Genomic DNA, 15,229 nt, shown 5'->3' with positions numbered 1-15,229 from the left:
GTTGATTTTGTCTCGCACCCAAAGAACCTCACAAGAAACATTCAACACAAGAGCCCTGATGTTCTCTGTTTTCCCTCTCCCGAAAGACACCAACCTTAGCCTTTAAGTTTCCTAAGAATATCCTCTTTTGGTACAAGCGAATAACGAGATAAAAATCTATTTTTATAGACATTTTACCTGCGTAATTCAAATTACGAGGACCGGGCTTTAGCAGAATTCGAATTGCACTCGACAGAAACTTGAAGATCGAAAAAACAACAGCAGAATTCAAATATGCTAACAGGTAATCCTAATTACTTAAGACAGCCCCTGGTAGAATCTAAAATAACAGCGATTTTAAGGTACAAACTCAACAATAATCCTTGAAATATTTATGAACTATGTATGCAGCATAATAATATCGGCATTCACATGAATGCATTATTTTAATTGTCATGTATCTAAATGTACAACAAAAGCAGAATTTCTGAGTACAGACACATTATTTATTTCACATTTATACTCAAATTCTCAATTCTTGTCATTGATGCTTATTCACCAGGTTGTGCTTGAGCTTGATTTTTCTGTCCCCTTTTGAACCTTTGCAGATTGCTTTCTTTGCAGAAGCTGTAGCAATACATAATCTTAAACACACATTCACAATGATGTATAAGTATCAACTTATATTTGAAACATATAATCAATCACTTACCTCTTGTTTCCTCTTGCGCTCAGCTTCAGCCTATTTCGGATTTAAATAGATATATATGTTAAGCATCAGAAAACATAAATCATCAAGAAAAAAAACAAGAACAGTATATTCAATTTCAGTATTGTTTACCAGAAATTGTTTCAGCTGTTTATTCTCTTCTTGCAGCAGATTCAGCTCAGCCTCTAGCTCTATTGTATAAGCCTGCATTGCAAGGTTTTTTATTTTATATGCAAACGTTACGGACTATCACGGTCAAATGCTGCGGACCCAACTTCAATTTTAGAGACATAAACAGTCCTTATGTCACAGCCTAAATCACGGCCACGGACTTTTATTTAAAATCTTTAATGTAGTGTTAATCACACAAAAACAAGTTTTAAAAAAGTCTGTGACCGTGATTGAGGCTGAACCTGTCACATTTGTGTTGGATTTATCGCGAAATCAAGGATTGTGAAGGGACTGCAAAGGTAAATACGATTTTAAACCTTACACAGATGCATTCTCCAAGTTATGTGATCAATAAGTATAACAATTGAACTATAACAAAGAGTAGAGTATGATGAGCACAAAACCTGTTTTCTTGCTCGAGAACGTGCAGCCGATTCTCGATTTTTCATCATTCTGCGTTGTTTTCGGTCCAATAGAACTTCAGGAGGACCATCAATTATCCTCTTTCTGTTAGCAGCGCCACTTGACTCAGCTCCACTTGTCATTTGGTATGTTGCAGAACTATTGCTAGTCACACATTGAGTAGGAAATCCTACTTCCATTGAAGGCCTCAAACCAGAACTTGCAATATTCAGTGGTTCCATGTTATTTGAAACATTGCCACTATGATTCTGAAACGACAACGATGATGATTGTTTTACTACTCCAGCTTTTACCAAGAAATCCTCAAAAGTCATTTCTCCAGGTGTTTCTTGCTTCTTGAGTGTCTCATTTCTTTTAAGGTTATTTGCTTCTTTGAATTGTGGTTGGTTTTTATGTATCTCGGACCAAACTTCATCCGAAGTTTTCTTGCAAATTGGAGGAGGGACAGATGATGAATTACCAAGCTGTTGGGAAATGGTGTGTTCTGCTGTTGCAACACTTTCAGTATTGTTGTGAGTTTGAGCAGTATCTTCATCATTGGAACTCCAAATGCTAGCTAGGAACTCATCCATGTTGAGGGAGCTAAAGTTCTTATCATTATTGCATTGGAAATCATCCAGGGTGAGTGAGAGTGCTGAGTTTTGATCCTCTTGTTCAAATTTTTGTAGAGCCATGGATGCTTATGACAATTCTAATTTTTCAAAAGGAATTTGACTCAGAAACTACCATTATCTATTGCAAAATAAAATCAATTGTTTTATTTTTCTTTCTAATCCACCGCAATTAGGGTCTTTAATCACATAATTGTTCCAAAGTATCCCCATGACTTAGGCCCTTTGGACCAACTATATGACTAATCCTAGAGTCGGCAACATGACGCCCGTTTTTTTTATGAAGGGTTGGACTGCCAACCAAATGGATAACATCCATTTTTTATGCGGGGTTGGACGGCCAACAAATGGGCTACTCCAGAAATCGAACTCAAGTTCTTTTTTTGGGGAATTCATGTTACCAACTCTCCGAACAACACATTGGTAAAAAAAAAAGGAAATTTAGCAAATAATCATGTATAATTTTGAAAGGTAAGACATTAAATTTGAAAGAGAAAAATTAAATTATGCACAATTTAATAGACAATTATCAATGCCATGAATAATAATTCAGAAATGGATTGATTGCAGTCAACGTTTTTCGTCTGTAAGTTGAAGATCGTATCAGACGGTTCTGACTTATGATTTTGTACTGTAAATTAGATTTTAGAATTGAAAACAAAATATGCTCGATCTCCATCTAACGATCAATGTTTACCAACTGCAATAGCGGAAGTATATTAATTATCGACAATTGTCAAAGTCATAAATAATTCCGATATGGATTGAACGTAGTCAGTCAACATTTCCTGCCGTTGTAATTTCGTCTGTAAGTTGAAGATCGGATGGTTATAATTTATGATTTTAAGTTGATTGTAAATCAGATTTTATAATTTAAAACACCAATCGTCCGATCTCCATCTTACAATCGGTGTTTACCACGGTGAAGGCCGCATATTGTGACCGTAGTCAATTTAGATTCAAATAAATTGTCAAATAGTTAAAATGATAAAAATGGATGCAACTGCATCCCTTATTTATCAGTTGCATGCAACATGCAGACATGCATATGAGTGTGATTCACATGAAAAAATCAGATGAATGAACTTCAAAAAGAAAAGAAAAAAAAAAAAAAGAAGCTTATAAGTATGAGTACCTGAATATACAAGCATCAATAGAGGATGGGAATTCTGAAAAAGAAGAAAAAAATTATGAGAAATATTAAGATTAATTGGAGAGATATGAGAGAAAAGGAATAAGATAAAACCTACACTAGATGAAATGAGAGAAAGAGAGGGCATAATACAGTGCATAAAGACATAAACTTTAACTTCCAGGTTTCATATTAAGTCAAGACCTTAATTCGACGAAATATCGGCCGATGAAGAGTCAATTTGGAATATGTGACGACTAATAGCACATGATCTACGCACGATTGGTTACTTAGTTTACCTTCTCTATAAATAAGAGTTCTCACAAAGAAGAAATGACCGAATACTTAATTTCTGAAACTCACTCTTGACTAGAAACGACTAAAGCTTTTGAGAACATTAAATTCTTTTAAATTCTTGTAATTTCAATTCAAATCAATTTATCTTTCTATCAACTTTTTTTAAGGGAAATGATAAGCACAACGAGAAAGGGAAAGCGAAATCATCCCGAAGGTGTATATCACATGACGTGGAAAAATATATCAACCACCGTGTTTTTCGCCCAGAAACAAATTTGATTGACTATTTAGATTTCATGATTAATTCGTGAGGCATTTTTTGCTTTAATTTGCATCGCCACTTTTCTATTTCTTTACTTTCTTGCAAATTTAAGTTCTAAGTCATTTTCAATTCAACATTGAAGTGTTTTTACATTCAAACTCTTTCAATTCAGTCATCATTTTAATTCAAGTCATTCAATTTTAAAGCAAATCAGCCTTAAACCTTTTCTTGGTCAATGTTGACCATAAAACTCTAATTCAATTCAAAGACATTTTTAATATCTATTGGATTTGCGTTCAAATTGTGAAGATAGGAAAACTTGGAATCGTGACACGATTTGTGAAACGTGTCACGATTTCGCAATGTCGAGAGCATGTTTTGCAGGGTGTCCAATCGTGACACGATTTTTGGGGAAACGTGACACGATTTTCGGCTTGCTGGCCACGTTTTCAGGATAAGGTTGGTCGTACCTTGAATCGTACGCACCAACCGTGTCACAATTTGACAAAACGTGACACGATTTTGACAGCTGAAGACTGCTATATAAGTGTTCTTTGCAGATTTTGAAGGAGAGGTAAAAGAGAGAGAAACTTGGGAAATCAAAGGAGGTAACTTTAGGGTTGAATGTCTTTGATTAGAGTTATCTTGGGTTGGGAAATATTGTAAACACCTTGGGTGAGTGAAAATCATTGAGTGTCTTGTTCATTGGTGAGATTGGAAAAATGGGTAGAAATTAGGGTTGTTCTTTGTGAGCTTGTTGAAACTAATTTATTGTAACCCATTTGTATCTCTTTGTAAGAACTCATTGATAGTGGATTGGAGAGATCAATCTCTCCCTTAGAGTAGGTCAAGTTGGACCGAACTGGGTCAACAATCTTTGGTGTGTTTGTTTATCTTCTTTCTTTATCTTTTGCTTGTGGTTTTGTGCTTTTCACTTTGATTACTAGATTAAATCTAGGTGTTGTTATTATTGCTGTTGCTTGTGTTTACTTTGAAATTGGTTACTACTTTCATTTGTTCTACACATCATTGTTTGTATTGGTGTGAGTTTTGAGTCCAAATTCACAACAATATCAACCCAATTTGTGAGTCTATATTAAGTTGTTCAGACTCCGGTCACACTGGTTAAATATTTATTTTCAAATTTGGTTGAATTTCCTTGCACAAAAAATACTCATAAACAATTCTATCATATTTTACTTAGGTCTCTTATCTTATTTGGGTCTATCATATTGTAAACGCCATACATACCCTAGTAGTGTTAACTCTTAACTATGTCTTTCCACATACTTATCGCCACATAATAAACAATTACGATCATTTCGAATTCTACATGTATCATCAATCACGAACCACGAGCTACTTATGTGTAATTCTCGACCAATTAACAATATTAAATAATAAACAATTGTACAAACCCACTTGGGTTGGTCTGATGGTGTTGACTTGAGACCATGAAATACGTTCCTTTCAAAGTCTCAGGTTAAGTCCTTCCTGATGCTAATTGTATAAGTTGGCTTCTTTGTTGAAAGCTTTTGATCATTTATTGTTTTGGTCCTGGATCGTTGCTGAATTTTTCTCCAATTTAGTTAGTGTTGAATATCATTCCACTACAGTGCAGTCCTTTTGTTTTTGTTCATTGGCTATGGTATTTGGAGGTATTTGGTATGAATTTGCTTAGTGTTGTTTACTGAAGTTTGGGAACAACCATTAGTTTTGGATTGGTAGAAAAGATTTATCATGGCTGAATGTTTCCACTTGATTTTTTTTACTATGATTGTTTTTGAAGAAGATGGCTTATGACTTATGAGAATGATCGATCAAACACACACTTGGTTTATCCACAAGATTGAAGACAATTTTGGGTTGGGTTTCCTTGATAGTTGTCTTGATTCAAGTTCTTATGGTCGCATATGCTTTTTTTGTTGCTGCAGCTTGGAACATATGGGTTGAAGACTTGTAGCAAGATTATTTTTTCTTAGTAGCTTACATATTGTTGCCTACATGTGTTGGAGTTTCAGTTCTGTTTGAAGATCATTGAGTTTCATGGCAATGGTTTTTTGTCCATGGCTTACTTCCTCATCTTTCTTATTAGCCTATGATGGCTTTCATTCTTGTTTTGTGCTTTAGTCCATGATGGTTAAGCCTTTGTTGTTGTGCCTCTGTCATGGATGGTTAAGTGTTATTGTGCTTCTGCTAAGTGGTTAAACTTTACATATAGTTTCTGCTTGGTGGTTAAGCGTTGTGCCTTAATTGGCTTTGTTGGTTGTTTGCTTCTACCAGATGGTGGTTAAGCGTTGTTGCTATTCTCTTGGCCAGTGTATTTCCAGCATCTTTCCTTGTATTTTCATTTGCTTGATGTATTTTCTTGTATTTTCTTATTTCAAGTTGGAAGTGTTTTTGAACACCTTCCAACTTGAGGGGGACTATTAGAGATATATGTTAGATACTAGTTAGCACTAGTTATATAGTAGTATATATAGTTGTAACCACCTCATTAGAAGGTATCTCATATCATTGTAATATTCACTTTTATCATCAATAGAAATATTGTCTGAGTTTTCTCTCATTCCTTCATTGGATATCATGTTTCCTAATATGGTATCAGAGCCTCTTCACGATTCTTTGGGCCACCTGTTATCAGGTTTCCGTTATCGGGCCACCCACCATTTATGTTCACGCTTCAGATGTGCAATCCTGAGCGTGAGGGTGTGTGTTAAGAGTCCCACATCAGTTAGAAGTTGGCCTGACAATTTGTTTATAAGTGGGGGCAATCCTCACATTACAAGCCAGTTTTGTGGGGTTATGTTAGGTCCAACCACGATTTCTAATAATGCTCTTCTCAAGTATGACACATGAGCTAACATAACAACTCAAATTATAATGGAAATATGAGATGTGAATGAGGAAGGAAGATTGAAAGAGATGATGACAAAGTACTGTTCGATAAATAGAATGAAACTTTTGTTTTTTAAAGAAAAAACGAATGAAAGTTTGTTTGTAAGATAAAAATAGAAAATAAAGTTTACGAAGACCAATATAAATTCCTTTCATCTCATATCTTCGACCCGTATATATTGATAAGCACAGTATGCTTAAAACAAAGCATAATCATTTCAATTATATATAGGAAAAAGATAGGTAGACATCCTTTTTTGATACACCTCTTATGTACACCTCATGTGTCAGGGGTATTTTAATCATTTCACATCACATTATCACCTCTTTTTATCTCTTCTTTCAATGTTTTTGCCACATGTCACAAATGTGTGTGGGTGTAAAAGGGTGTATGCCACCTAAGGTGGTTCATGTATAAGAGCTCGTACCCAGACTCATAATCCCAACCACCAATACTCGGAAAGTGCTAGAAGATTTATGCCTGCATAAATATATACTAATCGGTAAATAACGTTGAATATGATATTTTGTACAATTAATTAAATAATCACATGAATATGTTACTTGAAGCAGTGTCATATAATCGGCCAGCTCCTTCGTCCTATAATTGTAGGCAACGTACAACTCCATATTCAAGTAAGTTATGGGCAGCAGTATTCCAGGCGAAGTCGTCGACCATATACAGATCCTTGAAAAACTCCAAGTACGCCACTTCATCATATGCAGCACTCTTGTTTTAGAAGATGGTGCAGCCCATCAAAAGAAGCACTACAATTACATGTGCAACTCTCAGTCCACTTGGTCACCCCCACATCGCTACCTTTTTGAATCAAAGTGTCTTGGAACTTGCACATCAGAAAGCTGAACCGTGCATGGACCCTGTTAGTATTTTCAACGTCCCGATTAGCTTCCTCTGATTCAAATCCAATCAGCTCCACCATCATTGCTGCTCCTTCAGATTTGGTCAAGGTGGTATAGTCCGTATAAGACGGTCCTGGATGGGCAGAAGCAATAGACATGACACGTCATTTAGTGCCGTTGTATCAATGTGGCACATCAGAAAATTCTTTGCGTTGCTAACACATTTCAGTGACACTGATACAGGTCAATACATGCAGATTGCATAAACTTTGCAGCCACCACCTACCATGCTAGCTTTCCTATTCCACCACCCTAATATTGAACAATAAGGCCAACAAACCACCATGTTTGACATTTTCTATTATTACTAGATTGTGTTTCCATTACTATTTCAACTACCATTTGGTCTGTAGGACTACTATAGACAGGGGCGGTTGCTAGTATAAGGAAGAGGTAGCCATGGCTACCTCAAAAATAAATATTTTTTTGAGCGAGTAGGTATATTTTTATATTTAGTTACCCCTAATAATATATATTTGGCTACCCCCAAGTTTTATTTTAAATGAAATAATTTTTTCCATCTTTATTTAACTTCCGGTCAAACTTTAAATTATTCAATCATGTCGTATAGGATCCGAAAGAATAACATCCAAAAGAGATAAATAATAAATAATAACAATCTTTGCTTTATTTAACAAATAAAATGATTCAATTGTAGATAGTTTGATTCGCCTTGTTTAATTGATAGATTGATTCATCTTGTTTTGACACTCCCAATCTCCATAACGACAAAGCGAGCTTTCTCATCAATGAAAAATCTCAAGACAAAACAATAAAACAAAATGAGTGATGATTTTCTTTCAAATAGCTTGGTCATTAACATTGAAAAAGACATTGCAAGTCCATTTAGCTAAGATGCAATTATGGATGAATTTGAGTCTTTGAAGGGCCGCCGAGTTCAATTTTCATAAGTAGCTATTATTAGTTTTTATTTCTTTTGTTGTAGTTTTTTTTGATACAATCCGCTATTCTACTGTGGTTTTTTTGGTACAATCTGCTGTTGCCGCATTTTTTTGGTATAATCCGTTCATGCTGAATCAAGTGTATATTTGATGAAGAACATTTTATATAGGTAATAGTTATGGTGATTTTTTTTTTTGCCTATCATGTTAGATTAGTTTAAAAAAAAAAAATCTTTATATGTGGCCACCTCATGAAAATATTACTAGCTTCGCCGTAGACTATAAATAAGGTTATTTCCTTCCTGTATCCTCACAATTTGAAATATATAAAAAAACTTGAGTTACTCGTTTGAGAGTGGATTCTCTCTTGGTTTCTGAGCCAGACACAAAAGTGAAAAACAAAGAAAATAAATTAAAGGCTTAATTCTTCTTTTGGTCCCTTAACTATTTAATTGGTATAACTTTGGTTCCTTAACTAAAAAAAAGATTGTTTGAGTACTTTAAGTTTTTTTTTAGTCTCGTTTTGGTCCCTTCTGTTAGGTTTCCGTTAGGGTTTTAAAAAAAAGTTAACTTCTGGACACGTGTCACCTTGTCATTGGCTCTGAGTTTTTTTATTTTTTTTAAAAAAAAATCCCAAAGCCAATGACAAAGTGACATGTGTCCCAGAGTTAACACGTGTCACCTTGTCATTGGTTATGGGAATTTTTTACAAAAAAATAAAAAATATATATTAAAAAAAATTAATTTAAAAAAAAAAAAAAATCTCAGAGCCAATGATAAAGTGACACGTGTCCACACTTAATGTTTTTTATTAAAACTAATGAAAACCTAACCGAAAGGACCAAAACGAGACTAAAAAAAAACTTAAATACTCAAACAAATAAGAGAAATTAAGCCTAAATTAAAAGCACACAATGTATTGTATACCTTCCTCCCCAATTCGACTAACCATGTGGTCCACGTAAAGTGACAACGGGTTTTGACTCTTCATGATGTGGTGCCTCTTCCTGTTGTTGCTCTGCCTCATGCACCTCAGGCTCTTGCATGACGGGTTCACCTTTCTCAGCTCTGCATATCTCATCTACGCCTCTACCTATTTAAGGCAGTGGCTGAGATCTTGTTTCCCCTACTGTGATTAACATGTCTGTCCATTTCCAAACATTGACAAAACCATGAAGAAATCAACAATTATGCAACTCTAGACAATTTTCCGACTTTAGATCCCAAAAACATGAAAATCATATTTCAGATTCTAAAGTCGAAACAAAATCAGTACGAAAGGAGAAGAAAAAAAAAAAAAAATTCAAAATTCAAGATTTGAGCAAATGTGTACTAACCTCTTATTTAGTAGTTGGAAACTTCACAAATTTAATTGATTCGAGCAAGAATTGATGCAAAATGACACAATATATATTTAATTTTTTTCTTTCGTTTCTATTGAAAGTGAAAATGCAAAAGTGAGGGGAAGGAGACGGGTTCAAACTGTATGTAGGATATATTGGGATTCTAGAATCCGAACACAACATACACTTTGGATTCTAAAATCCAAGCAAGGTCATTTTTGGAAATAAGACGGCTGTGCGAGAGATGGGAGGAATTTCACTGCATATCAAGTAAAATATATTTAGTGAGGCCTAACGCCTTTGCTTTAGGTGCCTCATCTTTGGGTCGGGCTGAAGACAAAAAAAAAGAAGAAGGGATTTTTAGCTATCAGAACAAGAAGGAGAATATAGTGTGTGTTTGGTATGGCGGCGGGGAGAATTGATTTTGATAGAATTAATTTTGAGAGAATTGATTTTGGTTAAAAGTGAGTTGAATGTGAATTGATTATGTTTGGATACACTTTATTAAAAGTGATTCATGTGAGTTGATGTTGTTTGGATAGTTTGAATCAAAATTGATTTTGAATGTGTAATGACTAAACTATCCTTTTAATTGTATTTAAAACTCATTCTCATTAAAAAATTATTTCAATTTATCATACATGAATTTTATTGGTTCCAAAATTAATTTTAAAAAAAATATTAATTTATGTTATTTCTAATATAATTTTTTATCAATTGGGTGATTTTTAATAAAATAATATAAACATAAAAAGATGTAAAACAAATGAGAAAGTTACACAATTGTAAACTAAAATATATTACAAATAGATAGATAATAGATAATATAAGTTCAAGTGCAATATAATATTGAAAATTATTACATTTTTAATTATTTAGCTTATACGCTATAATTTGATCGCGGATTGAGTTTCGAGCATGATCCATCTCTGAAGAAGAAGCTACATTAAAACTTTGGGATTGATTCAAGTTAGTTGATCTATGATCATCATCATGGTGAATGAGTGTATTTTCATCTTCATAAAGATTAAAATCAACATCCATTTCAGCACTCCTTCTAATAAAGTTGTGTATTGCCATTGTTGCGACAACTATATGAACTTGTGTCTCATATTTGAACTTAGGCATGCTACGCAGAATTGCAAATCTATTCTTCCATACCCCAAAAGTTCTTTCAATTGTGCATCTTAAACTTGAGTGATAGTAATTGAATACTTCATTATGATTTTCGAACCCACTTGAACGTCTAAATTCAGGAAGATGATAACGTTCACATCTATATGGACCAATGTACCCTATTGGTGTTGGATAACCAGAATCTACCAAATAATACTTACCTAAAAATAAATTAATTATTAAAATATGAAAATAAATTAATTATTGATATAACAAATTAATCATATATAGTAAGGCAATGTATAACATACCTTGAGGAGGATGCGGAAAGTTAAGGTTAGCAGTAGTAAGAGCTTTGTCAAAAACACGGGCATCATGGGCAGTGCCTTCCCAACCAGCTAATACAAAAGTGAAACACATATTCCAATCACATACAGCCATAATATTTTGTGTTGGATATCCTTTTCTTCCAATAAACCTTGGTTGCTCACTAGCACTAACTACACATGACACATGTGTACCATCAATTGCTCCTATAGCATTCTTAAAAAAAGGCCAATAACGTTGATCATTTTTAATTTTGGCATGACATTCACAAAACATAGGATCTTCGGGTTTAATATATTTGAAGGACAACTTAAGGCATGCATGAAGTACACGATGAAAATGTCTACTTACAGTCTCACCCGAATGTTGAAATCTTTCTTGAATCATTCTATTACCGACACCGTGGCCTACAACGACCAAAAACATTGCAACCATTTCTTCAACCCCCATATGTTTAGAAGACTTTAAATCATGTTCCACCAATTCATGGCAAAGTTTATGAAAAATATGTTTTTCCATTCGAAACATCTCATAACAACGAGTGGGATTCCCTTGCAATATTTCTTGAACCCATGCATGACCTGTGAGCTCACTAGTTCTACATGGCTCTTTGCATAAATATTTTGTTGCATACTCACCAAGTAGTGCAGCCAAAATATAGGATTCTTCAAATGTATCATCATCTTCTTCTTCTTGTGTATTGTGTTCCAATTGTTCCTTCCAAAAGTTCATTTTAATAAAGTGGACCTGTGTGTAAATGACAATATATAAACACACCATCCATTGTGAAGTAAAGCAAATAAATCACAATATATAAACACTACCATCCATTGTATCCCATCTGTCAGTATAATACATGCACCAAAATACATGTGCATTGTATACCCTTGAGCCCATAACTATCTTGTTTGTAATTTGGTTAGTGATGTATATGTTTCAAATAAGCATGTATCTTCACACTTACAGCACAATGTTTGCAGCAACTCTAACAAAAATCCACTACTTTACATAATCATGTTATTAGACGACAGGTAAAATGAAATTCTAGAATAAAGTACCATTGGCACTACACTGTGTTTTAAACATCAAAATATGAATTAATTATAGCACTAGCAAAGCTGAAAAGAATGTTATGATTCTGGTTTAACAATTCAAAGGAATCTTCAAACTTCTAGCAAGGGCATAAAAGTGATATCGTCAAAAATCCATATGATGCATTACTACTGGTTTTGTTTCTCACTGAGCTTCGACGAACTCAAAGTGTGTTTGGTATACTGTAAAACTGGATAAATGCTATGTCTTGTAGAGTTTACCAACCGCACATTCAACTCCACACCAACGTGGAAGCAAACATGCACTCAACATTCTTAAAAGAAATGAGGCATAAGATGTCTAAAGGTCAATCACTATGTAAATTAGGATATGATTCATAGGTACCAACTAATTCCAAGCAGAATCAACAATTTAAACTATGGAACTTTTAGGCATAACAGATACATAGAATTTATTACCTGACACAGATGATAATTTTGTTGTAGTCTCAATCTTCAACACATCTACATAAAGTACATCCTTTTGCAGCTTAGCACAAACTAGTACACACTTGCCTGCCAGACACAATAGTTTCCATTACCATTTAATAATATAACCAATAAGTCATAAGACATATAAAAAATAACAGAGGCAACCATGTAACAAATTCACTTCATTCAAATTCACAAGGCATAATACATAGGTTTTATATCACCATACTACTTGAGTTCTTAATACGGAATTTATAAAGGAAAATCCTCACACATAGTGCGATATAATAAAGATCTAAACACAAACTAAGCAACCAAATACATAAACTAAGAAACCAAATACATAAACTAAGTCCAAAAGCATAAGCTAAGTCCAAGACACATCACTAAGCCAATTCTTGAGCCAATTTTTTTTCCAAATCACGGCCTCATGAATAGAGTAGGGTTGAATGATGCAAATTTGAGCCAAATCAACCTTCTTTCCTCAAAACCCCGCAGTGATACAAACATCTCCCTAGCTGGCTTAAACATCATTAGGTTACAACACATTGTATGAAACTCTAAATCAGAAGTAACTGCCTCCATGGTTTGAATCTCAGCCATCACCTCACCAATAGATGCATTACTTATAGCCTCATTCCGCGACTTGCAAGTCTCCGCAATAACATTAACAGCCTCAGCTATTGACGTTGAAGCAGTAGCTTTTTTCTTTCCTTTCTGTTCAGCCCCAATAACTCTCTTTCTCTTTTGTCCACTACTTTGACTAACAGCTCCTTGTGATGTATTCAAGTTAATATTTCCAAAACCAGTTGCTGCTCCAATGCTTGCATCTTCACTATCACCCGAACCTTCTGCATCATCCAAGCCAACATCAATATCATCATTATCCAAGTTCTCATTAGGTAATACACCACTTGATGGTGCCCAAGCATGCTCTCCATTAGCCACTACATCCTTGAAAAGTGTGGTTAGTTGGTGAGCAAATGGAAGTCCCTTGTCTCTAAACTTTGCATATTGAGGATTTTCCTGCATATTCATAACCTAACATATAAAACTATGGTAAATATAAACATAAAAGTATCCTAAACAAAATATTTGTGATTCACATACCAATTCTTTCTTCTCCCACCACTCATCGGATGCATCAACGGTGTTCTTCTCAAAATTCCATCCTAATCCTGTAACTTTTCCAAACAAGTTATACCATACTTTCCATTCCTTTCTCAAGCTATCATACCTATTCTTCAATTGTACCTTGTCATAATTCAGTCCACTTTGTTCATGAAATTGGGAAACAATACCTTGCCATCCTTTCTTGGTAAAACAAGTACCATTTCGTTGACCCTTGGTAACTTGATCCAAACATGCCTTCACAAAGTACTCAGTGGCTTTAATATCCCTCCAACTAGCTTTGGAACTTTGACCCTCATTGTTAGTTGATGGGGGTTAGCAGAAACTTTCCTCTTAAGTGAGTCCATAATACTATATACACAAAAGTATGATAAAAAAATGAAACAAACTATACATAAGGAACTTGATCAAACTGACACCAATATCCTTGTTTTGTGCATATGAAAATGATAGCAGAAAACAAAACAAAAATACTAGAAGAAGTTCTGTTACTTTGTGCTAAATGTAACTCTTTTTTGTAAAGGTTGGAAAAGGTTTATCTAAGAATGAAAATACATAAAAATTAGTAATACAACAATGGCTTGAAGTTGTAAGTTGCTTTCCTTACATTATTTCATTCAAGTTCAATTAATTTAAACTCACACCAAGTAACTTTAAACAAAAACAATACACTCATTGCTCAAAACAGAACAACAGGAGAGAGAAAAAAACATAAACATGTCAATAATAATAGAACAGTCATCATAAACATATCAATAAGAAAATTGTTTTCTTCTTTGAGACTATTTATCAAACACATACAATGCATTGATACTGGATGAAAAAATTAAGGTAAAATTTATAACAACTAGAGCAAATAGAGATAGAAATTAACAGTTTTGAAGCAAGAAAACAAAGCAATTTTTTTTTATGAATATGTATTTACCTTTAGGCCTTGGCAGAACAATGAAATGATTCTCACAAGTAGCTCATAAGCATCATATATAGGGGAAAGATGAATGAATAAATTCACCCAGCCAACACATCTACCATGAGTAATGAGATTAACCACAAAATCTGAAAAAATAGAGGAAAATCTGAAGAAAATTGAAAGCTTGGATTTGCAAAATCTTCCCAAGTAGCAGAAAATTTAAGGTTGAAGTGATGTGAAGTAATGAAAAGGAAGAAAACTAGGAGAAAGAAAAATTGAAGGCTTGAATTTAGGGGTAATTAGGTAAGTACTTGTACCTTGAGAAATTAAAGGTTGAAAAGTGATTTTGATCTGCCGCAGAAGCTCAGATTTGTAGCGTCATCCCAAACCGCGTTTGAGCACTTGCCGTACAATCTACAGAATCGCGTTTGAATTCATCCAAACATCATAGGAACCGCCGAACTCGCGTTTGGAGAAGAAAACGTGGGTTTGAGGCGTGAAGAAGCTTTACCAAACATGCACATAGTGTATGTTTAGTTCAGCTTTTACAAAAATTGATCTTGAGTGAATTGAT

At 34.2% G+C, this 15,229-nt stretch overlaps 3 protein-coding genes across 3 annotated transcripts; all 3 read right to left on the bottom strand.

Annotated features, from left to right (window-relative positions):
• Positions 1-359: 359 nt before the first annotated feature.
• On the bottom strand, positions 360-2,676 carry LOC11412223 (ABSCISIC ACID-INSENSITIVE 5-like protein 1). The gene is made up of 4 exons (XM_003596763.4): positions 1,264-2,676; positions 821-892; positions 692-721; positions 360-606 (listed from the first exon to the last, which is right to left on the bottom strand). Exons 1-4 carry the CDS (start codon positions 1,954-1,956, stop codon positions 535-537), a joined length of 867 nt encoding a protein of 288 aa, XP_003596811.1. The 5' UTR covers positions 1,957-2,676; the 3' UTR covers positions 360-534.
• Positions 2,677-10,431: 7,755 nt separating this feature from the next.
• Positions 10,432-15,218, bottom strand: LOC11415782 (uncharacterized). Its single transcript, XM_024776139.2, has 5 exons — positions 14,973-15,218; positions 14,671-14,801; positions 12,603-12,698; positions 11,076-11,838; positions 10,432-10,985 (listed from the first exon to the last, which is right to left on the bottom strand). The coding sequence occupies exons 4-5, from the start codon at positions 11,821-11,823 to the stop codon at positions 10,516-10,518; spliced, it is 1,218 nt and encodes a 405-aa protein (XP_024631907.2). The 5' UTR covers positions 11,824-11,838; positions 12,603-12,698; positions 14,671-14,801; positions 14,973-15,218; the 3' UTR covers positions 10,432-10,515.
• On the bottom strand, positions 13,035-13,948 carry LOC120575780 (L10-interacting MYB domain-containing protein). The gene is made up of 3 exons (XM_039831114.1): positions 13,916-13,948; positions 13,725-13,868; positions 13,035-13,640 (listed from the first exon to the last, which is right to left on the bottom strand). Exons 1-3 carry the CDS (start codon positions 13,946-13,948, stop codon positions 13,035-13,037), a joined length of 783 nt encoding a protein of 260 aa, XP_039687048.1.
• Positions 15,219-15,229: the final 11 nt, after the last annotated feature.

This window comes from Medicago truncatula, chromosome 2, assembly GCF_003473485.1.
Source record: "Medicago truncatula cultivar Jemalong A17 chromosome 2, MtrunA17r5.0-ANR, whole genome shotgun sequence".
Classification (NCBI taxonomy): domain Eukaryota; kingdom Viridiplantae; phylum Streptophyta; class Magnoliopsida; order Fabales; family Fabaceae; genus Medicago; species Medicago truncatula.
Note: the sequence above shows the minus strand (reverse complement) of the source record. Positions and strands in the feature narration are given on the sequence as shown.